The sequence below is a fragment of the Aquarana catesbeiana genome, linkage group LG03 (assembly GCF_042186555.1).
Source record: "Aquarana catesbeiana isolate 2022-GZ linkage group LG03, ASM4218655v1, whole genome shotgun sequence".
NCBI lineage: Eukaryota > Metazoa > Chordata > Amphibia > Anura > Ranidae > Aquarana > Aquarana catesbeiana.
In genome coordinates, this window is record NC_133326.1 from 89,727,073 (window position 1) to 89,752,025 (window position 24,953).

A 24,953-nucleotide genomic window follows, 5' to 3' on the forward strand; every position below is an offset into this window, starting at 1 on the left:
AATTTTTTAATTTTAGTTCTGCTTTGAATTGGAGCTCTAACACATTGAACTTACAAGATGACATACATATTTCTTGCTTAGAACAAACGTACATACCAACAAAACAGAAATTTCTTTTCTTGTCCAGAACCTGACTGATATTTCGGACACTACAGAGAGAGAATTTGTTGTTGTTCAGCTTGTCCCCAGATGTTGCTCTGGCATACATGATAAAATTTCCATTCTCCTTGAATCCAACATTCTTGGACTCTCCTGGAGTACATTCAGAGCCAGAATCATGCTGTAGAAATACAAAATATGATAATGTTAAAAAAAATCAATAAAATACACACTGCTGTAACTGCATGTTGTATTCTCTTTAGGTTTCTAAAACGAGGAATCCTTATTTCATTAAAGCGTTCTTCTAATGCTGGTGGGTTAACCTAGTTTTGTAGTGCAAGAGATTAGTGAAAAAGCCAAGAATGCAGAGGGGGGAAAAAAAAAAAAAAGGAAAAAGTCAGGCAAATTGAGTGGCAAGAAAAATCTGCCAAGCAAAAGGAGCTTAGTAGATTTTTCTAAAGCATCTTGTGGTTGCACAGTGCTCTCGTCCACTAAATCACCGTACATTATGCAAACTTTTTCTCTTGTCAGACTTTGACGCATGCAAATCTGCGTTAAGAAAATGTCAGAAAAAGGGCTAAATGAAATGAAGATCAAAGAATGAGACTTGAATGACTAATTAAAACAAAAATATGATTTTTTTTGTCATACTTACCTGTAAAATACTTCTTTGAGTACATCATGGGACAAAATTAAATGGTAGCTCATTCTTTGAGACCTGCTCCCTTAAAAGGAAACTGACAATGAGCAGGAATTATACAGGCCTAATATCAGGAGGGCCGTTTTAAATTCCCATGAGCAATATGCAAATTCACTGTACAACCCTTTCACTTAGAGTATGACATGTTCACTTAAAATATACTGTAGCTGTCGGCGTCCATGTTTAGTAGAAAAAAAAAAAAAAAAAAAAGGGTCTCTCTTTTTCATACATCATGGGACACAGATTTAGGCTAATATTCATTACCTGCTGGGTTATACTTCACCTCCAGGTGAATGGACACTGGTAGACCAAAGGTCTTTAGACAGGAAGTGATCCCCTATATAATCCCTCCCAAACAGGAAGTACCTCCTTCCTGTATGGGAGGGATTAGAGGAGGGACCACTGTGTACCACGATGTACTCAAAGAAAAGGATTTTACAGTAAAGTATGACGGAAAAATCAGATTTTCTTTTTCATACCTCATGGGACACAGAGTTGGGCTAATATTCATTACCTGCGAGGATGTCCCAGAGCAAGAGCTTTGAGGGGGAGGGAGACACCCTGCCAAACAATAGCCATCAGACCTTATACGGCAGCCCACAGTAAACTGTGGCTAAAGCCAAATCCTGCTCGAACATCCACTTGAGAACGTTTTGTGAATGTATGCACTGAAGACCAGGTAGCAGCCTTACAAATCTAAGCCACAGATACCCGATGACGAAAAGCCCAGGAGGTTCCTACACCCCTTGTAGAATGAGTTCTCACCATAAAGGGAGGAGCTTTAAGTTTCAGACCATAAGCCTGAATGACCAATTGACGGACCCAATTGGCAATGGAAGCTTTGAAAGCTGCCTGCCCCTTCTTGGGTCCTTTTGGTAAAACAAAAAAGGAGTCCTCGGATCTCCGCAGATCTAGACAAATAAACTTCAACTGCCTGGACAACGTCCAAAGAATGCAGTGGCCTCTCTTCCGCCGAACGAGGCTGAGAGAAAAAAGGCGGCAAAATAATGATTTAAATGAAAGGCCGACACCACTTTTGGCAAAAAGGATGGAACGGGTCGTAACACGACCCTGTCATGGTGAAGGATCAAGCATGGTTCCCTGCATTAAAGGGCCGCCAACTCCGACACCCATCTAACCAAGGTGATGACCATCAGGAAGGCTAACATGTGCGACAGCAAGTCTAATGGAATTTCCTTGATAGGCTTAATTGTTTCTGTAACACAGACAGCACCCAAGTTCAAGTCCCAAGGACACATAGGTGACCTAATGGGGGCAAACAAGCGAGTTTCCCCCTGCATAAAGGTTTGGATCAGTGAACGGGAGGCTAAAAGGCCTTTGGAAGAATACTGATGGGGCCAAAAATTGACATCCGATTGTACTCAAAGCCAATTTTGTTTCCACAGCGGACTGTAGAAAATTCTCCCAATCACGTATTTCCGAGGATGCCTTTTTTTGGCTACAAACCAAGCAATATAAAGTCTCCCAGGCCGTATGATAGTTGTTCCTAGTGACAGCTTTTCTAGCATGGTAGAGATGCCACGGTCCTTTAACACCCTGGCTACAATAGTCATGCCGTCAAATTTAGAGACTGTAAATTGGGGTGGAATATAGGACCTTGAGACAGTAGATCGGGGCAACTTTGAAGCATCGAAGGCCCGTCTATCATCAGTCTCACAACTCCGGGAACCAGGGCCTTCTGGACCAGGCTGGTGCCACCAGAATGACTGGAACTCCCCCTCTCCGAATCCTGCGCAACAAAATGTGGAAGGAGAGGGATCAGAGGGAAAGCATAAACCAGGGAGGTACTTGCTCCATGGAACTACCAGAACATCTGCTCCGATTGCCAGAGGGTCTCTTGTTCGGGACACACACTACGGTAGCTTGTTGAACCTGGATGCCAGTAGGTCGATCTCTGGCCATTCCCAACATTAGCAAATTTCCTGCAACACCCCTGGGTGTGGGGACCATTCCCTTGGGCAGATCTGCTGGTGGCTGAGATAATCTGCCTTCCAGTTCTTTACTTCTGGGATATGGACTGCCGAAAGAATCGGTACATGTCCCTCTGCCCAGGCTAGTATAGGGTTCACCTCCTTCAGAGCTGAACGACTCCTGGTATCGCCTTGGTGGTCTATATAGGCCACTGCAGTGGCATTGTCAGACTGAACCCTGATAGGGCAGTCCTGAAGCTCCGCTGTCCAGGACTGTAGGGCTAGACGTACTGCCCGTAATTCCAGGATGTTGATGGGCAGGATCTATTCTGTCCTTGACCATCTCCCCTGAGCTGTGAGCCCTTCTAGGGTCGCTCCCCAGCCCGAGAGAGACTGGCATCCATAGTCCGTACTCTCCAAGTTACCGGTAGGATCTCCCTTTTCACAGGTTCTGATCCTGCAACCACCAGTTTAGGCTTAAGCGTGCCCGAGGAGATAAGAACATTGGATAATCCAGGGCTTGTCCTTTCCTGTTCCAAGCCAACAAGATGTCTTGTTGTAGAGGCCTGGGATGGAACTGGGCATAGGGCACCGCCACGAAGGAGGATACCATCCTCCCTAGAAGACTTATACAGAGTCGAATGGAGGGTTGTCTGGTGCCCCTTTGCTGACGCACCTGATCCTTTAGGGCACAGATCCTTGCGGGTGGCAAGAAAACTCTTGCTTGGGCCGTATCTAGGATCAGACCTAAATACTCTAGACTTTGAGCTGGTCTCAAGGTTGACTTTTCGGTATTTATGATCCAGCTGTCATGTACCTGGTGGTAGAGTCTGGTATGCAGAGGGAGGCCTCCCTTACACCTCTGACTCGAGGCCCCTGATAACAAAACAGGAGGCGCAGGAGTGCAGAGACGCATGAGTGCCTGGCAAGGTTGCTGGTAGACAAGCTGGACCGGAACTGAAGTAGGAACTGGAACGAACCCAGGAACAGCTGTCAGACTGGAAACTGGAGCTCAGGCAGGCGCAGGCAGATGGACTGGAAGCGTTGGCACATGAGTCCAGAGCAGGTGGACACTGGAGCAGGGTCGGGTGCAGGCAGGTTCGGCAACAGACTGGTAGCAAGGTAGCAGATGGAGCAGGCAAGAACGTTGTCTCAGGTACAGGCAGGTTTGGCAACAGGCTGGCAGCGAGGTAGCAGAAGGGACAGGCAGGAACGTAGTCAAGACAGGCCGAGGTCAAATGCAGGCAGATAAGCAGGGATAGTCAGGAGCAAGCCGGGTAGGTCAACTGGAGCAGGTACAGGCAAACGATAATCAGGGATCACAGGTAACGCTGTAGACCAGGCAGCACCGATCCAAGGAAGTAAGGCAGTTTAAATAGTCTGTTAGCACCACAAACGTCACTGGAAGCGTGCACGCCCGTGTGCACCAACGTTGGCATTTCGTGCAGCACTAGTGCACAAGCGTGTGCATACGTGCAAGCAAACGTGCCCGCGCAGCCCTTTTAAGTGGGACATGCAGAACAGGGGGACGTTTATGGTCGCCATCTTGATTGCTGCCGCGACCTTCCTGACACTAGCCTAAGCTTTCCAAATACCGCACTGTGCATGTTATGCTCTGTTCTAGAGGCTGTAGTGAGCAGGAGGTCATCCAGATAACCAAGCACCAGGATCCCTTGAGCCCTTAAAAGACCCAGTACTGGTGCTAGGACCTTTGTGAACACCGGGGAGCTGTAGCAAGCCCGAAAGGTAGAGCCACAAACTGAAAATGATGTTTCTCTACTGCAAATCGCAGGAACCTCTGATGAGGCTGAAAGACAGGTACGTGTAAATACGCGTCCTTTATATCAATGGAGGCTAGAAAGTCTCCCATCTGGAGCTACTACTGAATGGACAGACTCCATCCGAAACAACTGGATCAGTAGATACTGGTTCAGTGATCTTAGGTCCAAAATGGGCCTTGTGTCCCCGTTTGTTTTTTTAACCGTAAATAGGTTCGAGTAAAAACCCACGCCCCTTTCAGGTACAGGAAACTCTTGATGCAATAAATGATGTAGTGCCTGAAGCAATAAGTCTCCTTTTGGAGGATCCGAGGGAACGCTGGATCTTAAAAACCTCTGAGGAGGAAACCACCGCAACTCCAGCTAGTAACCGTGGGATATAGTTGGTGACCCACTCGTCCTTAACTATTGTTCTCCAAATGTTCGCAAAGTGAAGCAGCCTTTCTCCTACCCGATGGAGTGGGGGCATCCCCTCAAAGGGAGGGCTTGGTGCTGGGTTTAGAAGAATTTTGGACCCAGAGCTTTTTCTGCCCCTGGCCTTGCGGCTTCCCCCTGGCCCTAGTGCTCTGTTGGACATTTGAGGAAGCAGTCCCTGAGGTTTTAAACGAGGGACACCTGGTGCTTTTCTTCACAGGAAGAACTCTTCCCTCCGGAAATCTTTTGGATTGATCATGATCATTTGGTAATCACGATCACCAAACATTCCTAATGAAAGGGGAAACCTGCCAATAACTTCTTACAAGGAAGCTCGGCTGATGAGTTCTTAAGCCACAAAAGTCTGCGCATATGTACAGCCAAAAGAGCCAAATAAGAAACCTGCTGTATTGAATCCTTTAAGGCGTCAACAGCAAAACACAGCGCTCAAGGAATATCTGCCTTATTTTCAGGCAGATCATCCTTCCTGGTTAGGCCTGGCCTGTCATGCCGTCTGATCTGGTCCTTTACGGACTGGCAGATACTAATTTCTGCAACAGCTGGCTGAATAGCTGAACTAGCCAAAGGAAGCCCTTTAACCACTTAAGGACTGAGCCTCAGATTTGGTGTTTACAAGTTAAAAACAGTTTTTTTGCTAGAAAATTACAGTGGAACCTCGGATTACGAGCATAATCCATTCCAGGAGTATGCTCGTAATCCAATGTACTCGCATATCAAAGAGTTTTCCCATGGAAGCCAATGGAAACTAAAATAATTTGTTCCGCATTGACTTCAATGGGATGCAATACCACATGCGGCCAGAGAGCCTCGGAAATGGCCGAAAAGGCGGTTGTTGTAATACTTTGTCACACCGTACTTGCGCAGCGGTCTTACAAGCGCACTTTTTTTGGAAAAAATACACTTTGACAACAGTAAAGTTAGCCCAATTTTTTTTCTATTATTGTGAAAGATAAATTTACCCGACTAACTTGATACCCAACATGTCATGCTTCAATATTGCGCCCACTCGTGGAATGGCGACAAACTTTTACCCTTAAAAATCTCCATAGGTGACGTTTAAAAAAATTCTACAGGTTGCAGGTTTTGAGTTACAGAGGAGGTCTAGAGGTAGAATTATTGCTCTTGTTCTACCGATCGATGCGATACCTCACGTGTGGTTTGAATACCGTTTACAAATGCGGGCGCTGCTCACGTATGCGTTCGCTTCTGCACGGGAGCTCGGCGGGACACGTTTACATTTTTTTTTCCTTATTTATTTTTACACTGTTCTTTTTTTTTTTAAAAATTGTCACTTTTATTCCTATTACAAGGAACGCAAACATCCCTTGCAATAGAAAAAAAAAAACATGACAGGACCTCTTAAATATGAGATCTGGGGTCAAAAAGACCTCAGGTCTCATATCTACATTAAAAAAAAAAAAAAAAATGTCATTAAAAAATAAAATAAAAATGTTTGTTGCCTTATGAGTTTGTGAAATCTCCATTAACAACTGTAAAATATTATAATAATGAATATATTTCATTTAGCTGGCATCTATGAAAGCCGGGCAAAAAGGGTTTCATTTAAGCTTTTGCTAAGAGCAGAGAATGTGGGCCAAGGCTTGTATATACAAACAATGCAGAGCCAATTCCATTGTTTTACACCTACTCCTTTCAAAGGATCCCATGTTGGGATATGCATTGGAGGGGGCCCAACCCATAATCAACACCTAACTTCCTAGGGAAATTCAATTAACTCACGGCCAGCATAGTCACAAGGATTTGCATGAAAGGGGGCCGACTTATGGAGTCAGTCCTCCAATCATGATCCAAGCTAGGCCAACCAATGAGACATCAGCCTGGTTTGATATACTCAGAGCCAAGGGGGAGGTAACGCCCTTTTCTGATAGACCAGCAAGCTGAAAGGAACTTGGGTAAGGATGGGTAATTATGGGAAAGGAATGCCCTTTTACTTGTAACTAAATATGTGTGCAGATTAAGATTACTGTATTGAGGAATATACCCTGTATTCCTTCATGGAAATACTTTATTTCAACCTAATATTTTCTTCCTTGGTGTAAGACGATAGATAGATGATTGTGTATAGCTAGACTTTCAACTGCTTCCTAATAAATGTTATTATATTTGAAGCTTTCACTCTTGGTCGAAAAGAACTCTTATTTAACCCACATCATATCTATGAGATATGAAAAATCTTAAATATAGATTTTTCAGGGTAACATGTTGCTTTAAGAGCTATGGGCGGAAGGGACGTTTTGATGTCGTTTCCGCCTTGCAGTGGTATGGAGACAGGCGAGACCACTTTTATCTGAAACCAGACCGCTCACTGAAGAAGAGGATACCGAGGTTATGGTAGCTACCTGCTGCCATGAAGATATCCCTCTTCAAAGTGCCAAAGTGAAGTATATTGGTGTGAGCCGGTCCTGAAATGGTTAATGATTCCAATTTCTTGTCAACAGGGTCTTTCAAGCCCTGTGTGTTATCTACTGGACAAGTCAAGTTCTTATTTAAGGAAGAGACTGTTGCATCTACGGCTGGGCCTACTGCACTTCTTAACAAACTTTTCATCCATGGGATATAAAAGGGAAAACCTCTTAGGAGGGAGGTTCCCAATCAGCATACACCACCTGTTCCAACAGAGTGTGTAAGGGGAAAGCCTGTGTGGCCTGAAGAGGCCTCAGGGATCCCAAAGAGGCTAGGGAGGCTTAGTAACCTCTGCAAGAAGCAACTTAACCACTTGCCGACCGCCTCACGCAGATATACTGCGGCAGAATCACGTACCTGTATGAGATCTGCCTCCAGCGGGCGGGGGGTCCGATCGGACCCCTCCGGTGCCTGAGGCGGTCGGCTTCTGTCTGAGAGCGATGAGAGGTGAGGGGGAGACCATCCATTTGCGGCCCCCCCCCCTCGCGATCGCTTCCAGCCAAGATTCTTCCTCTGCTGCTGTATGCTAAACAGCAGCAGAGGAAATTATGTCATCTCTCCACGGCTCGGTATTTTCCGTTCCAGCGCCGAGGAGAGAAGGCATCCGAGTGAGTGCACCCACACACACATGCCAGGCATACAATACACCACCGATCACCCCCCCCCCCCCCCCCGTCACACTGACACCAGTTTTTTTTTTTCTGATTACTGCATGGTGTCAGTTTGTGACAGTTAGTGTGGTAGGGCAGTTAGTATTAGCCCCCTTTAGATCTAGGGTACCCCCCTAACCAAGTTTTAACCCTTTGATCACCCCCCGTCGCCAGTGTCACTAAGCGATCATTTTTCTGATCGCTGTATTAGTGTCACTGGTGACGCTAGTTAGGGAGCTAAATATTTAGGTTCGCCGTCAGCGTTTTATAGCGTCAGGGACCCCCATATACTATCTAATAAATGTTTTAACCCCTTGATTGCCCCCTAGTTAACCCTTTCACCAGTGATCACCGTATAACTGTTACAGGTGACGCTGGTTAGTTCATTTTTTATAGTGTCAGGCCACCCGCCATTTATTACCGAATAAAGGTTTAGCCCCCTGATCGCCCGGCGTTGATATGCGTCGCCCCAGGCAGCGTCAGGTTAGTGCCAGTACCGCTAGCACCCACGCACGCAGCATACGCCTCCCTTAGTGGTATAGTATCTGAACGGATCAATATCTGATCCGATCAGATCTATACAAGTGTCCCCAGCAGTTTAGGGTTCCCAAAAACACAGTGTTAGCGGGATCAGCCCAGATACCTGCTAGCACCTGCATTTTGCCCCTCCGCCCGGCCCAGCCCAGCCCACCCAAGTGCAGTATCGATCGATCACTGTCACTTACAAAACACTGAACGCATAACTGCAGCATTCGCAGAGTCAGGCCTGATCCCTGTGATCGCTAACAGTTTTTTTTGGTAGCGTTTTGGTGAACTGGCAAGCACCAGCGGCCTAGTACACCCCGGTCGTAGTCAAACCAGCACTGCAGTAACACTTGGTGACGTGGCGAGTCCCATAAGTGCAGTTCAAGCTGGTGAGATGGCAAGCACAAGTAGTGTCCCGCTGCCACCAAGAAGAAGACAAACACAGGCCCGTCGTGCCCATAGTGCCCTTCCTGCTGCATTCGCCAATACTAATTGGGAACCCACCATTTCTGCAGCACCCGTACTTCCCCCATTCACATCCCCAACCAAATGCAGTCGGCTGCATGATAGGCATTTTCTTTATGTCCTCCCGAGTACCCCTACCCAACAACCCCCCCCCCAAAAAAGATGTCGTGTCTGCAGCAAGCGCGGATATAGGCGTGACACCCGCTATTATTGTCCCTCCTGTCCTGATAATCCTGTTCTTTGCATTGGTGAATGTTTTGAACACTACCATACACTAGTTGAGTATTAGCGTAGGGTACAGCATTGCACAGACTAGGCACACTTTCACAGGGTCTCCCAAGATGCCATCAAAACCTGGAACCGGTTACAGTTATAAAACTTACAGTTACAAAAAAAGAAGTGTAAAAAAAAAACAAAAAAAAAAAAAAAACCACAAAAAAATATATAGAATAAAAAAAAAAAAAAAATAGTTGTTTCATTGTTCTCTCTCTATTTTGTTCTGCTCTTTTTTACTGTATTCTATTCTGCAATGTTTTATTGTTATTATGTTTTATCATGTTTGCTTTTCAGGTATGCAATTTTTTATACTTTACCGTTTACTGTGTTTTATTGTTAACCATTTTTTGTCTTCAGGTACGCCATTCACGACTTTGAGTGGTTATACCAGAATGATGCCTGCAGGTTTAGGTATCATCTTGGTATCATTCTTTTCAGCCAGCGGTCAGCTTTCATGTAAAAGCAATCCTAACGGCTAATTAGCCTCTAGACTGCTTTTACAAGCAGTGGGAGGGAATGCCCCCCACCCACCGTCTTCCGTGTTTTTCTCTGGCTCTCCTGTCTCAACAGGGAACCTGAGAATGCAGCCAGTGATTCAGCCAGCTGACCATAGACCTGATCAGAGACCAGAGTGGCTCCAAACATCTCTATGGCCTAAGAAACCGGAAGCTACGAGCATTTCATGACTTAGATTTCGCCGGATGTAAACAGCACCATTGGGAAAGCATTTTATCACACCGATCTTGGTGTGGTCAGATGCTTTGAGGGCAGAAGAGAGATCTAGGGTGTAACAGACCCCAATTTTTTCAAAAAAGAGTACCTGTCACTACCTATTGCTATCATAGGGGATAGTTACATTCCCTGAGATAACAATAAAAATGATTAAAAAAAAAAAAAAAAAAAAGAAGGAAGGAACAGTTTAAAAATAAGATAAAAAAGCAAAAAAAAAAAAAAAAAAAAAAAAAGCACCCCTGTCCCCCCCTGCTCTCGCGCTAAGGCGAACGCAAGCGTCGGTCTGGCGTCAAATGTAGACAGCAATTGCAACATGCATGTGAGTTATCACCGCAAAGGTCAGATCGAGGGTAGTAATTTTAGCAGTAGACCTCCTCTGTAAATCTAAAGTGGTAACCTGTAAAGGCTTTTAAAAATGTATTAATTTTGTTGCCACTGCACGTTTGTGTGCTATTTTAAAGCATGTCATGTATGTACTCGGCCCAAGATCATCTTTTTTATTTCATCAAACATTTGGGCAATATAGTGTGTTTTAATGCATTAAAATTTTAAAAAAGTGTGTTTTTTTCCCCAAAAATGCATTTGAAAAATCGCTACGCAAATACTGTGTAAAAAAAAAAAAAAAAAAAAAAAATGAAACACCCACCATTTTAATCTGTAGGGCATTTGCTTTAAAAAATATATAACGTTTGGGGGTTCAAAGTAATTTTCTTGCAAAAAAAATAATTTTTTCATGTAAACAAAAAGTGTCAGAAAGGGCTTTGTCTTCAAGTGGTTAGAAGAGTGGGTAGTGTGTGACATAAGCTTCTAAATGTTGTGCATAAAATGCCAGGACAGTTCAACCCCCCCCCCAAATGACCCCATTTTGGAAAGCAAACACCCCAAGCTATTTGCTGAGAGGTATAGTGAGTATTTTGCAGACCTCACTTTTTGTCACAAAGTTTTTAAAAAAGGAAAAAAAAAATGTTTTTTCTTGTCTATCTTCACTTTCAAAAACAAATGAATGAGAGCTGCAAAATACTCACCATGCCTCTCAGCAAATAGCTTAGGGTGTCTACTTTCCAAAATGGGGTCATTGGGGGGGGGGGGGGGGGGGGTTGTGCCACCTGGGCATTCCATAGCCTCTGAAACTGAAGAGTGAAATCAAAAATTTACGCCCTTAGAAATCCTGAAGGCGGCGATTGGTTTTCGGGGCCCCGTACGCGGTTAGGCTCCCAAAAAGTCCCACACATGTGGTATCCCCGTACTCAAGAGAAGCAGCTAAATGTATTTTGGGGTGCAATTCCACATATGCCCATGGCCTGTGTGGCCAATATACTGTATCATTTAGTGACAAAAAAAAAAAAAAAAAGTGTCACTTTCCCGCAACTTGTGTCAAAATATAAAATATTCCATGGATTCAACATGCCTCTCAGCAAACAGCTTGGGGTATCTACTTTGTAAAATGGGGTCATTTGGGGGGGGGGGGAGGGGGTTGTACCATCTGGGCATTTTATGGCCTTCAAAACTGATAGGTAGTGAGGAGTGAAATCAAAAATTTACGCCCTTAGAAATCCTGAAGGTGGTGACTGGTTTTCGGGGCCCCGTACGCGGCTAGGCTCCCAAAAAGTCCCACACATGTGGTATCCCCGTACTCAGGAGAAGCAGCTGAATGTATTTTGGGGTGCAATTCCACATATGCCCATGGCCTGAGTGAGCAATATATCATTTAGTGACAACTTTTTGTAGTTTTTTGTCATTATTCAATCACTTGGGATAAAAAAAAAATTAATATTCAATGGGCTCAACATGCCTCTTAGCAATTACCTTGGGGTGTCTACTTTCCAAAATGGGGTCATTTGGGGGGGGGGGGGGGGGGTTGTACTGCCCTGCCATTTTAGCATCTCAAGAAATTACATAGGCAGTCAAACTAAAAGCTGTGTATGTACCCTAGTTTGTAGACGGTTTAACTTTTGCGCAAACCAATAGACGCTTATTGACATTTTTTTTTTACCAAAGACATGTGGCCGAATACATTTTGGCCTAAATGTATGGCTAAAATTGAGTTTATTGGATTTTTTATAACAAAAAGTAGAAAATGTCATTTTTTTTCAAAATTTTCGGTCTTTTTCTGTTTATAGCGCAAAAAATAAAAACCGCAGAGGTGATCAAATAACATCAAAAGAAAGCTCTATTTGTGGGAGGAAAAGGACGCAAATTTCGTTTGGGTACAGCATTGCATGACCGCGCAATTAGCAGTTAAAGCGACGCAGTGCCAAATTGTAAAAAGTGCTCTGGTCAGGAAGGGGGTAAATCCTTCCAGGGCTGTTTGTGGTATAAAACGGATATTAATAGATGTAAGATGACCATGTATATTGTATTGTTGTGTTGATATCATCATATTTCCACTGGATGGGTTGCCTATCTTACAGGCTGTAGTCATTAATATATTTTTGCTCCCATTTTCACTTTACTGGTTTGAACAAGAATAAAAATTCTCTAAAAGATTCTCTGGTTGGGGCCATCCCTGTCAATCTAGACCACACGGACGCCCGGGGCACCCACCGGTGGGGATGAAGAACCAATCACCCCCACGATGGCGGCCCCATACAATTGAGTCTGGTCATGGTAGGATTAGGTCTTTAGATTAGACAACTACTTTTTAGGAGCCTTTAATAATTCTTTAGGAATCATCCCCTTTAAAGCTCTAGAACATTAACACCAACCTGGGACTGATATATATAATTTTCTTTATTTTAAGGCTAAAATATTCGCCTTTCCCTTATTCTTTTCCCTTACCCAAGATGGCGCCGGTGGCGCTTGCATGCTTTACAGGCTCTAAAACCATTCAGACATGCGCACTACGATCCTATGGACGCCGCTGGCGTCAGAACGACGCCGCTGCGCCCTCCTACGTCATGACGCAGGCAATCTCAATTAACGTCCGCATCCCGGCGGTGAAATCAGACGCCGCCGGGATGGGGGTATATAAAGGCGGTTATACACCGCTCACAGCTCTGATATCGGTGCTTATCTACAGAGGATGCGCTAAGCCCCCTCAAGCCCACGTGCCGTGTTTATATCTCCAAAGTAAGTTGCTTTGTTGCAGCCTTGTCACCATTTAGTGTGCTGCTGCGCTCTTTGATTTCTAATGGTCCCTTTATTATACCCCCTTTTTTTTCTCTCTATTCAGAAAACTGCTGCAATGGGAATCGCTCCCTTAGGACAATTCAATTGTGCTTTCACCAGGGATTAGGTCATCAGAACTTGGTGCTTATCATCATTTATAGTATTTGCACTGGCTGTGAGACTCTCTTGTTCTATGTCAGGATTTACATGTTGGTTCCACTGAAGGTAACACATTCCTTAATAGTAAAGATGGTTGGTATCAAAGTGATATCTGATGCGATCCCTCATCTAATATATATTCTATCTGTATTCTTTAAAGGGCCCCTTCAAATACTTTATATTCCCCTGTGGTCATTCTATGACAGTGAGGTCCCACCCTTATGAGAACCCCCCATTTTTAAGTTGGCAGCAGCTCTATTCTATGCGGGCATTTATGCTACACGGGTGTACTACAGCTTGGTAAGATATGCAAACTTAAATCTTTTTCATATACAACTGTTTGGATTGTTTTGTTTTTCAAATCTATGTATACATACTGTAACACTCTGTACTATTCTAATAACCAATAGCGTTGGTTTACATTCTGTACACATTTAAACTATTGATGTATTGATTACTGCTTATTTTCTCATTATTCAGAGTTTACTACAATCATTGCCTTTAAACACTCCTGAAGAAGCTCACATTTGAGCGAAACATGTCGAGAGCAAGTGGCAGATTGTCATGGCACCTTTAAGTAGTTGCTTTATGTAGCACTGTATAAAGTGAATGAATTTAAGCGAAATTGTTTATGTTTAAGCATTTTTAGAATTATGTCTCATTCTTTCCATGTGAGGCACAGATGTTTTTAATCTTTATCAAATAAAAATAACAATTTTTTATAATTGGTACGGAATTTATTGTCTAAATTGTTGAGTTAAGAAGCACCTTAAAAGTCCCTGGGGGAAAAAGGAATATTTCCCTTCGTTTTTTCCCCTATCCCCCTATAGGCTAACATAGCCTTTGTCTCTACTTTGTAGTCAAATATGGGATGTGGTGCGGTCAGTTGACTATATCTGTCCTTCCTAAATTCCTTCCAGGGCTGAAGTGGTTAAAAGGCAGAACGAACCATTTAGGTAAGAGTCAGGATCAAAAGCCTCTATGATTGAGAGGCAGACACCAACTGGATGTCTTCTTATCCAGATTGCTCGGAAGCAGACTCATCCGCCAGGCCATCCACAGAATCCTGAGCTTTAAGCTCTTCCCCTTCCTCAACCCATTCCTGTTTTAGACTAGGAGGCTCCAGGAGGGGGATCTGTGACACTTCTTGCCACCCTGTGGGATGGAGGCAATCATGCCAGCAATCCTATGCTCTAACCTGGGGAGGGCTGAGGACAGTTTATCCTTAGTGATAAAGGGTGAAGCAGCAGCGTTGACTGTAGGCACAATCCGAGATAGGCACAGCGGCTCAAACTGCCTGGAATCCTCTGGTCCTTCAGGGGATACAACACTAGGGATACGACAAGGTACATCAGGAACGACTGATGACATAGGTGTGCCCTTCCCTGTAGTGTTAGTCTCGCTCCTCTTTTTTTGAAGACATTTACTAGCCACAAAAGGGGAGTACCTAAGTGTAGTATTAACACACCTCAAAAGGGAGACCCTATTAATAGGGCTCACCAAGCCCCTATGCAACAATCCTGCTAAGCACCTTTAGCCTGCCAAGCAACACCTGGTGATTCACATGACCCGTGTAAGGAGAAATGAACCGCTGCAAGTGCCTGGTTCAAAGCCTGCTCTGTGTCCCACAGCTGTCTTCAGGAAGCACCGCATGCTTGGCATACACAGCTTAAATAAGCTGGCTGTGCGCCGGAACATTCTGTGCATGCGGTCCCGGCGAACGGGTGTTGCCGTATTCGCGTATGATGCAAATCTTTGCGCGCCTAGATAAAGGCTACAGTGCATGTGCGGCAGAGCCGCTTTGCGCCGTGGCTGCCAAACTGCTGAGCCCAGCGGCGCTTTAGCAAACGCATGTGGACCATGGCGAACCAAGGCAAAATGGCACACCGTTCTGCGCCATTATACAGGTAAAAAAGGTACAATTTGCAAACACCCACAGCTAGCCCCAAAACTCCCCCGTATGGTCACCACACACAGGTATCCAGCCTCCAGCTAGCTTGACTGATTGTTACAATCACTGGGACACCCCACAATAATAATAAAGGGGTTTCACTTACCTGTCCAGGCATAGGGGAGCTTAGAAACTAAGAGCCAATCTTCACCCTTCATGGCGGGTTCCTGTCACTTGAGGACCTTCAAGGACTGGGTACCCTTTTTCATGTTTAGGGCCTACTTCCTTGGACCTGTACAGCACCCTAAAGGAATGCCTTAGCGCTGTAGTATCCAGGATTCCACTTTGCAGGGTCCAGCGTCCGGAGGCCACATTACAGGCAAAACCCTGCAGGATCTTAAGTCTTCTTTGCAAGGCACGGGTACCACATATCTAAGCTTCTAAAGCCTGTGTCAAATGGACCCGAACGGTCAATCCCTTCATTCAAGAACCGTTTGTGGGACTAGAGACCTGGAGCTCAGAGAGCTCAAACAACCGTGCCAGCCACCTTGCAGACACTGGTAAAAAAACTGCATTACTTCCTGTATGGGAGGGGTTATATATGGGATCACTTCCTGTCCAAAGACCTTTGGTATACCAGTGTGCATTCATCTGGAGATGAAGTATAACCCAGCAGGCAATGAATATTAGCCTAACTCTGTGTCCCATGATGTACAAAAAAGGACCTTTTTTTCTACTAAACATGGACGCCGACAGCTAGAGTGTATTCAAAGGAAACATGTCATACTCTAAGTAAAAATGTGTTGAACAGTGCATCTGCATATTGCTCGTGAGAATTTAAAACAGCTCTCCTGATATTAGGCCTGTATAATTCCTGCTGATTGTCAGTTTCCTATTAAGGGAGCAGGTCTCAAACAATGAGCTACCATTTTAAAATGCTTGCTGCTAAGGCCGCCACGCTGACCTCCAGCATATCTTTTAAACCAATGACCTGGAAACTACACTTTATGCAAGCTACAAGTCTGATTCATAAAATACTGAAATCAACATAGCCAGGCAATAGACATGTCAGCAAGTGGCTGCCTCCATATTTCTTTCACGACAGGTCTTTGAGGGATCTGTTTATAAAAAGCTTTTTACCCAGGATTCACATTTTTCCAACCAAAATAATAAGAAAATTGTCTGGATCCAGGGTGAAAATATTAATAAACTGACCCCTAAAAAGTGTTAGTGCAGCAGCAATAAGATTTTTGGAGCTTAAAAACGTGTTACTAAACCCACAACAGTAAAATCAGTCTGTATATGCAGTAAAGCATGCTTCTTATATTCACTGTGGAAACTAAGGAATTAATCCTATGCACTGTGTAAAAAGGCTGTTTGATCCTGTCTTCTCTGATCCTCCCCTTCTACCACTGTCCCCATTTCATCTCCTGATAGAACAGAGCCTTGGAGGCACTCTGCACATGCTCAGTTTGGTGTGTATTGCCATAAAGGCTTTTTTTTTCCTTGGGAGGGTGTATACGATTGGCACAGGGCCAATCAGCAATGTCCAGACAGAAGGTCAGGGGTCCTGCAGCCTCATAGGACAATCAGGTGAGAATGAAAACTCCTTCTATAGGCTTTAACCATACACTGATAGAAGTCACAAGACTGATCTAACTGCTGAGGAGAAAAGATATTTAGCAGTTTATATTTAATAAAATAATTGCATTTCCATGTTCTGTGTACTGTGGGAGACCAGATATAGTGAATGAAGGGTCCTGGGTTTAGTAACACTTTTTATATGGAGTACACAAATGGGGCGCCTCCTTATATAGTTCCCCAAAGGGTGTTAAACAAAAACAGTAAAAAAAAAAAAAAAAAAAACTCTAATACATATAGACTCAAACCAGCTGCCCACCCAAAAAGTGTGACTACACCTCATGCACCAAAATGAAATAGACAAGGTAATCGCTTAAAAAAAATGTAAATCGAAACCCAAACTAGCTTCCTGAGGACGTGGCTACGAATGGCGGATCGACACAGCTGGGCAATATGTGAGAAGCATTTGTATGTTTTTGTAAGCACGCTTTTTAATAAAATCTACTACACCATTTACACTCTCTGGCATCTTTTTAACCTCATTATTTTGGAGTGAAAGTACTATGGTGATCAAAAGGCTGGCAGAATACGTGGAAGAAATCCTACAGCTGAGATTACAGTATATGGACTGCTTGTCTAACGTCTACCTTCTGTTAAGTATACACTTCACATGGGCTGTGGAAAGAGCACCTAATTTACTAGATAAGAAGTGTTTCACTTTTGTTGTCAAACCCACATTTTTTGGGTTTCAATTTGCCTTTGTTTCTTAAGTGCTAAAACCAAGCGCCTGCCTTGTCTATTTCATATTAGTAACACCAAGCTATATTCAAAGACAAGTATTCAAAACAGTATGGTTCTTCGTTAGACATAACTACAAAAAAGAAACACAAAACCAAAACTTCTGCTTTTATCCATAGCTAAAACAGTACATCACCAAGCTGCTAAAGTAGCAATTATACATGCATTAAAAAGAAAGACAGCCAGCCCTCAATGCGGACCTTCCAGCCAACCTGAATTTATAATACAAAACTGGACTTTGCAGAATTTAGTTACCCCTGAAGAAGCATGCTGTGGGTCCATGGAGTGCAACAATCAGTTATGAAATGGTATTTGTCTACACCCCAAACATTACAAAAAAATTATAATATATATATATATATATATATATATATATATATATATATATATATATATATATATATATATATATAAAATTTTTTTTTTTTTAATTATTTTATATATACACACCCTTACACTACTAAATTTTAGTAAGTGGTATATATAATTGAGGTTGGAGAAATGGTTAAGATATCAAATAAACGTTGGATACACTGTGCACAGGGAGTGAATATTCATCTGATGAGGATTAGCACCGCTGCACACAGATGCACTGAGTGAAACTAATATTTACATCAATGCTGTCCTTCCAAATTCATTATGGTCCTTTGGTATTTCTCAACACTATACTGAATATGTGTCATTGTAGGAAACGTGAGGTAACGATATACAGTAGATCACCACGGCATGCTGTTAAGATACTATTGCAGTGAACTGACTTTCTAACTATATTTATGATTGGTGTGAGTTATAAAAAAAACTGCTTCAATCTCGGAAGGCATGTAAATATATACACAGAGAATATTTCAAATTTAATCTACATATGTAATTGCACTAAAGAGTTTGCAAGTTTCCTTTTTATGAGGAGCTTGTAGAAATTACACCAGTTTTCCTTCAAGATTAAAGTGGTTGTAAAGGATCAAGGTTTTTTTTACCGTCATGCATTCTATGTATGAAGGTAGAAAACCTGTGTGCAGCAGCCCTGCCAATACTTACTTGAGCCCAATCCTGATCCAGTAATGTGCATGAGAGCCTCAGCTCTCCCTCCTCATTGGCTGAGACAGCAGTTGCAGCCATTGGCTCCCTCTACTGTCAATCACAACCTGTGAGCAAATGAGGAGAGAGCAGGGGCAGGGCCGAGCTGCACTCCATGTGTGAATGGACACAGCAGCGGCTGGGAGTGAGCTGCTTACTATGGGGGCACTAGACAGGAGGGAGGGGCCAGTAGTGGTCCTTAGAAAAAGGAGGTTCGGGGCTGCTCTGAAAAACCACTCAAGTATGTATGACATGTTTGTTTTTTTTTAAACAAAAAAAAAAAAATCTGCCTTTCATATCCCTTTAATATTGATATACTTCAATTTTGGTTAATGCACAAAAGAGCATGTACACAGAAAATGATGTGTAGAGGCTAAACGTAAATAAAATATTTACAAATTTGGAAAGCTTAAAAAAGAAAAAAGAAAAACGCATACCGGAGAACCAAAGTTATGGCCAACTTCATGAGCAAAGGTGATATGAGAGACTTTAGGAGGCACATGGGAGCCATAATTTTGAACAGTGATGATTCCTGTGTTCAGGGACTTCTTCTTCCCATCAGAATAGAGTTTGCTTTTTTCACAAATTCCACCAGAGCTGCCTAAAAAGTAGAAAACAGTACAATACCACGTAGTAGTAAATTACTGTTTAATTAAAAGTATGCTAGAGTAGTTTGTAGTTTGAATAGAGAAAGTAATTAGTAAAAAAAAAAAAAAAAAAAAAAAAAGTTTATGGAGTCTTGATTCCCTGCACATTCATACTTACCCAGGATACCACAAGCAAGAACAAATCGGCACTAGATTCTGAGAAACGTATGCCCTGTACACACGGTCGGACAATTGATCGGACATTCCGACAACAAAATCCATGGATTTTTTTCCCACGGATGTTGGCTCAAACTTGTCTTGCATACACACAGTCACACAAAGTTGTCGGAAAATCCGATCGTACTGAACGCGGTGATGTAAAACACGTACGTCGGGACTATAAACGGGGCAGTAGCCAATAGCTTTTGTCTCTTAATGTATTCTGAGCATACGTGGCACTTTGTGCGTCGGATTTGTGTACACACGATCGGAATTTCCGACAACGTATTTTGTTGTCGGAAAATTTTATAGCCAGCTCTCAAACTTTGTGTGTCAGAAATTCCGATGGAAAATGTGTGATGGAGCCTACACACGGTCGGAATTTCCGACAACAAGGTCCTATCACACATTTTCCGTCTGAAAATCCGACCGTGTGTACAGGGCATAATGGTGCTCTAGTGTCTCCATTCTAAACAGCCAGCTGCAGGCTGAGGCTGGTGCCGTGAGACTAAAGCCCCGTACACACGATCAGAATATTGTACAAAAAATACTGCTTTTTGAAGAGGTCGTACAATAATCTGATCGTTCGTACACAGCTTTCGTCCGAAATTTTCCGAAGGGACAAACACAATCTTATCTCGTACGATACCGTCATATGATTTTTGTTTAATCACTATAGCTTTCGTCTGGAAATACAATACAAATACATTACATCATTTCTGAATTTTTATTCTGTCGTACAAGAATTTTCGTACTTTAGCAACCCAATTGTTTTCGATATGGAGACTAGCATGCAAAATAAAAAAGGAAGATCATTTGTCTGATAATCTCATTGTGTGTACTAGGCTTAACTTTTGGGACTTATCCATAAACTCCAAGTACCCACAAGCCGCGATGAAATGCAAGCATCTGCGAAGGAATGGTGGCCATATTTAATGCTGAAATTCCATCTTCTTGTTCCATGTGGATGTATATGGTGACAACTGACAGCAAAATGCCTGGTGTCTCTGGGAATGAGGGGAGACTGGCGAGAGTACTCTTTCCCAGGGGTAATTTCACTACATGCATGTGAGCTCTCTTATATCACATTATTTTGTAAGCCTTGAGTGTGACCTAAAGCACCTGGGAGACTTTACAAGTGTTTGATGGTGGCGACCTGAGGAGCTCATGCTATTTTCCCATCACAGCTATATTCTGTCCTAGTGCATTTTCCAGTGTATATTCCGCTACATGAATTCCTGGATTTAAGCACTTTATTGGTTTTTGTTTTTGGATCGTATCATGACATCATGGTTTATGCAAAGCATTTGGATTACACATATTGATATGAAAGCAGTGTACCGGCCGCAATGTTTTTTTTTTTTTTTTAAGTCAGCAGCTACAAACACTGTAGCTGCTGACTTTTAATAAGGACACTTACCTGTCCAGCCTGCCCGCAATGTCGGCCCCCAGAAGCCAATCCGTCCATCGGATCGGCTGCCGGCCCGCCATCTTAACGAAGGGAAACAGGCAGTGGAGCCTTGCGGCTTCACTGCCTGTTTCCTACTGCGCATGCGCGAGTCGCGCGGCACTTTGTGAACGGCCCTGTTGTCTTCTGGGACACACATGTCCCAGAAGGCAACAGGGCCACTCGCCGAAGAGGAGGAAGCGCGGTGGAATAGGAAGAGGCAGATTAGGAAGACTGCCTCCAACAGGGGTTTCTGGTAAGTTAAATTTTTTTCTTCAAATTTTTTTTTCTTCATTTTTTAAGAATATTATTGAAATTTTTATTTATTTTTTTTTTAGGGTGGCCCTCCGTTTAATAATAGACAGAGGGCTTAGGTAAGGCCTATGGCAACACCACCCTGAAACTGTCCAATCTCCCCTAAACTAAGCAGGGTCCAGCCTGGTTAGTACTTGGATGGGAGACATTGGGGGCAAGATCTTGGTGATTTATAGGATTGTTTTGAATTACTATTTATTTTTGTCATTTTAGTTTTGGGTTTGCGAGTGCTGCACTAGTTCTATTACCCAGGGCTGTTAGAAATCATGAGGGCCCTGTACAGCCTAGCTGACAAACAGCAAACAAAGCATAACAGGTGGCTCCAGCCACATGAACAAACCACTCATTCGTGCAATCAGAATACATGTGAGAAAGCTCTTAACTCTTTAAAAAAAATGTTTACAATCTTATTATTTTTTCACTTTTTTTTTGTTTAACAGCCCCGTGGGGGTTAGAGAAATAGCACATGTCTAAACAGACACCCAACATCTCACTTTTGAGACAGAGAGATAGAGAACCCAGATTCCTCAATCCTTTCTCTGCAGCCTCAGCTGCAGAATGAATGAACAGGAAGCGCTCTGTACAGAGGCTCCCTGTTCATTTACAAACTGAAGCATTGCAAACACAGAGTTCAAGTACAGGCTCAATTTTGGGAAAATGTAAGTAAATTAATGGTTTAACAATTGCTGTGTAGCCAAGTGTAACCTATAACTGACATCAATAAACATTGTACATGAGATATCAGAAGCCCTTTAACGGCAATGTTTGCTCTGTTACTTGGTGCCATATTGTAAAGCATTTCATTTTCTCTCTAACGTGAGAAATAAGCAGAATGCAACTGCAAATATAAACAGGTGATCATTTCTGGAAATAACTTTTTAGTAAACAAGCCACAGATGTCTGCATGATGCTGCAAAATGAAAGTGTAAAACAGGTTTAAATTCCCAGCTTCTGAGAAGTGACATTAGGCATCGGAAGGCAGATGCAATAAAAGAGGTCATTTATCTGGCATGCAAAAGCACAAGACGGTGCCATGGAGTAACAGGCTGTGCTTTCCCTGATGACAGTGAGGAGTAGAAATAGAGAAGTTTCATTGTTCATGAACCTTCTCACAGCAGGGACCCATGCGCCTACAAACTTAAAAACAGGAATCTCATCCACTCCCTGCTGTGAAGAGGTACCTGCAGGCATCTCATTTTTACTTCTAATAGATCAAGAAATACATAAGCAGCACAATTTGAGGAATGATTTTGCCCTATGACAACTTGCTGTCTTTTTATCGTGCTTACTGTGAGAAGTAAATTTGATTATCAGACCGCAACAGGGAATAAAGGGCTGCAAGTTAATAAACCTCTCACTTTTTTTTCCCGGGAATCTATTTAGGAGGATTTAGGAGGCTGTGCTGCAAAATATCTGACAATTCAAGTTTACTGCTAAAGCAAAAACAAATTTAATTTTAAAATACACTTTATTGTTGGTGGCTACAGGCTATGCAAACAAACATGATCTATCATTATGTCGGACTACCTGGCTGACATGTCAACTATCATCACAGGTAAAGTGAAATCGATTGACTTTTATTGTGTGAAGAGAGAACTGAAAAGCAACAAAGCTGCCAGGTCATCTGCAAATGGTTAAAGGGATGACTGAAGGGATAGATTTCCATCTGCTGGTGATCAATAAACGTGGGTATTTTCTAGGTTTTAATGACAGTTACATAGTAGGGGGGGGGGGGGTTGCGAGAACAGAGGACGACAGGAGACACAGCGGATGACGGAGGCACGTAAATGGACCACGGTGTCAGGGATCAGCAGCCATGATATACTGTGGACAGTTTACAGGGGGGAGGGCAGAACCAGGCAGGATCAGCCAGATATTACACAGCACAAGCACTGTGCGGATCAACATACTTTAAAGGAACAGAATCCTTTTTTTCGTAACAAACACTTTAAAGCTAATGATTGGTATGACATTTGGGAGGCTGCTGGAGATTACATTCTCAGTTGTATTTCACACAGTGTGAGTTTTGATCTTCCAGGCTTTGCTGCTGTAACTATTTAGAAAACATCTTGTATTCTTTTCAATGAATACAAGGCATTCTGTGATTTGACAAGGGTAGATCGTAACAATCAATCATTCGCCCCTCCTCTCCACCTTATCCAACCACAGAAATCTTTGAGGTAACTAAGCTGGCCCAAAAGAACTGCTAAAAATAGTTCTTCTCGAGTTGCAGTTCAACAAATACATGGGTATCTTTCATTGTCCCCACTACAATAAGGACCTGTTTTGACTAGCACTTATCTGCTTCAAGCAGGTTTTGCATTTTCATACAAGTCTATGTCCTTCAACTTGGCAGACAAATTTAGAATAGGACCTACTTTGGATTGGTAACATGTTCCCATTTATATAGCATACCTTTAAAACATTTAAAATCGCAGCTTACCTTTTTTTAGATGCTCTTTTCTGAAAAACCCTACTTAGCGCTACCTGTTTGATAGGGTGGGACTTGAGCTTAACAATTAACCCTGTACTTTGATCGAATATTTAATTTTCACTAAAAGTAGGAATGTCCGTCAAAAAGATTTCTAGGCCTAACTGGTTTATTGTATGTTGTTAAACTTTTACTAGAGATGTCCCACACTTCTGTCCTTTATCTGTACATTGCCATCTATTCAAAGCAATAGAAGCTACCAAAAGTCCCATTTCTAACCCTGCGCCAAACAACTAGAAAAAAGTAAAGAAATCTACTTTTTCTTAATTATTTTTGTGCTTGTGATGTGAATGAGAACACAAACATACGGGGATGGGGTGCAGGGTTCTCAAACTCGAGGAATATAACGGCACAGAACTGCTTCTAGCTGGCCAGGTCGGCATGCCTTACATTAGCTACATTCCCTGTTCTGCTATAATCTCAAGGCCACTTGGGTGACCATAAGCATATAGCAGAACTTTCCGGCAGACTCTGCAGAATAAAATAGCTGTGATCAGCAGCTGATCATAGCCATTCATCAAAAATGTGCAGGTGAAAGTGAGCAGACCCAAATGCATTCAGAGCTGTGAACATGCATGCCTATCACATTAGGAACTGGAATTGCATTTGTACAGTCACTGAAGCAGCATAGGGTATTATAGGCTGCCCCCCATATATCCAGTGGATGTTGTCATCACCAGGTCTTGCAGCCTTGACCAAATAACAGGAAATGATAAAAAGCTGTGCAACTGCTTCACCTATAAAAGTGACTTCCAGTGCATGAGTGCACCCAGGTTCACTCACGACGTGAGGTTTTAGAGACTAGGTATGCTATAGTTGGGCCTCACAATGAAACTGGAAAAAAAATAAAAGTAAACAAAAAAGTTTTGTGGAAGGCTACAAACAAGGCCAAGTGTCCAAAGACATTCTAGAAAAAAACTCCAAAGTCTGAAAATAAAGAGGGTGTGAATACTGTGTAAATGCCATCATGGTTTAAGCCAAATGGTTTTATTTACTGAGCCTGAAGAGATTGTATCACAGTAAACACTGTGCCATGGCTCTAGACTATGAGAGCTCCCCGTAGCGGACTATCCGTACACAGAGATCTGAATAGCTATGATGAAGAGCCTATACGTGTAGGTCACATACCAGATTGATCAGCAAAGTACCAGTTGAGTAGGGTGCGGGTAGGCATTGCATAGCTATGCTAAGACTAAACCTATGTGTTTCAGCCTGAAGGGCTATTTCGCCAAGTTATTTTTCTGGCCATACTAGCAGTCCCATCATGG

At 42.9% G+C, this 24,953-nt stretch overlaps 1 protein-coding gene across 2 annotated transcripts in view; it reads right to left on the reverse strand.

Annotated features, from left to right (window-relative positions):
- ADAM10 (ADAM metallopeptidase domain 10) overlaps positions 1 to 24,953 on the reverse strand; it is a 239,713-nt gene that overhangs the window by 29,373 nt on the left and 185,387 nt on the right. For both annotated transcript variants that reach the window (XM_073618815.1, XM_073618816.1), the window contains exons 9-10: positions 19,064 to 19,227; positions 97 to 280 (exon numbers count right to left, since the gene is read on the reverse strand). In XM_073618815.1, the coding sequence (XP_073474916.1) occupies positions 97 to 280; positions 19,064 to 19,227 (348 nt within the window). The remainder of the gene's footprint in view (positions 1 to 96; positions 281 to 19,063; positions 19,228 to 24,953) is intronic.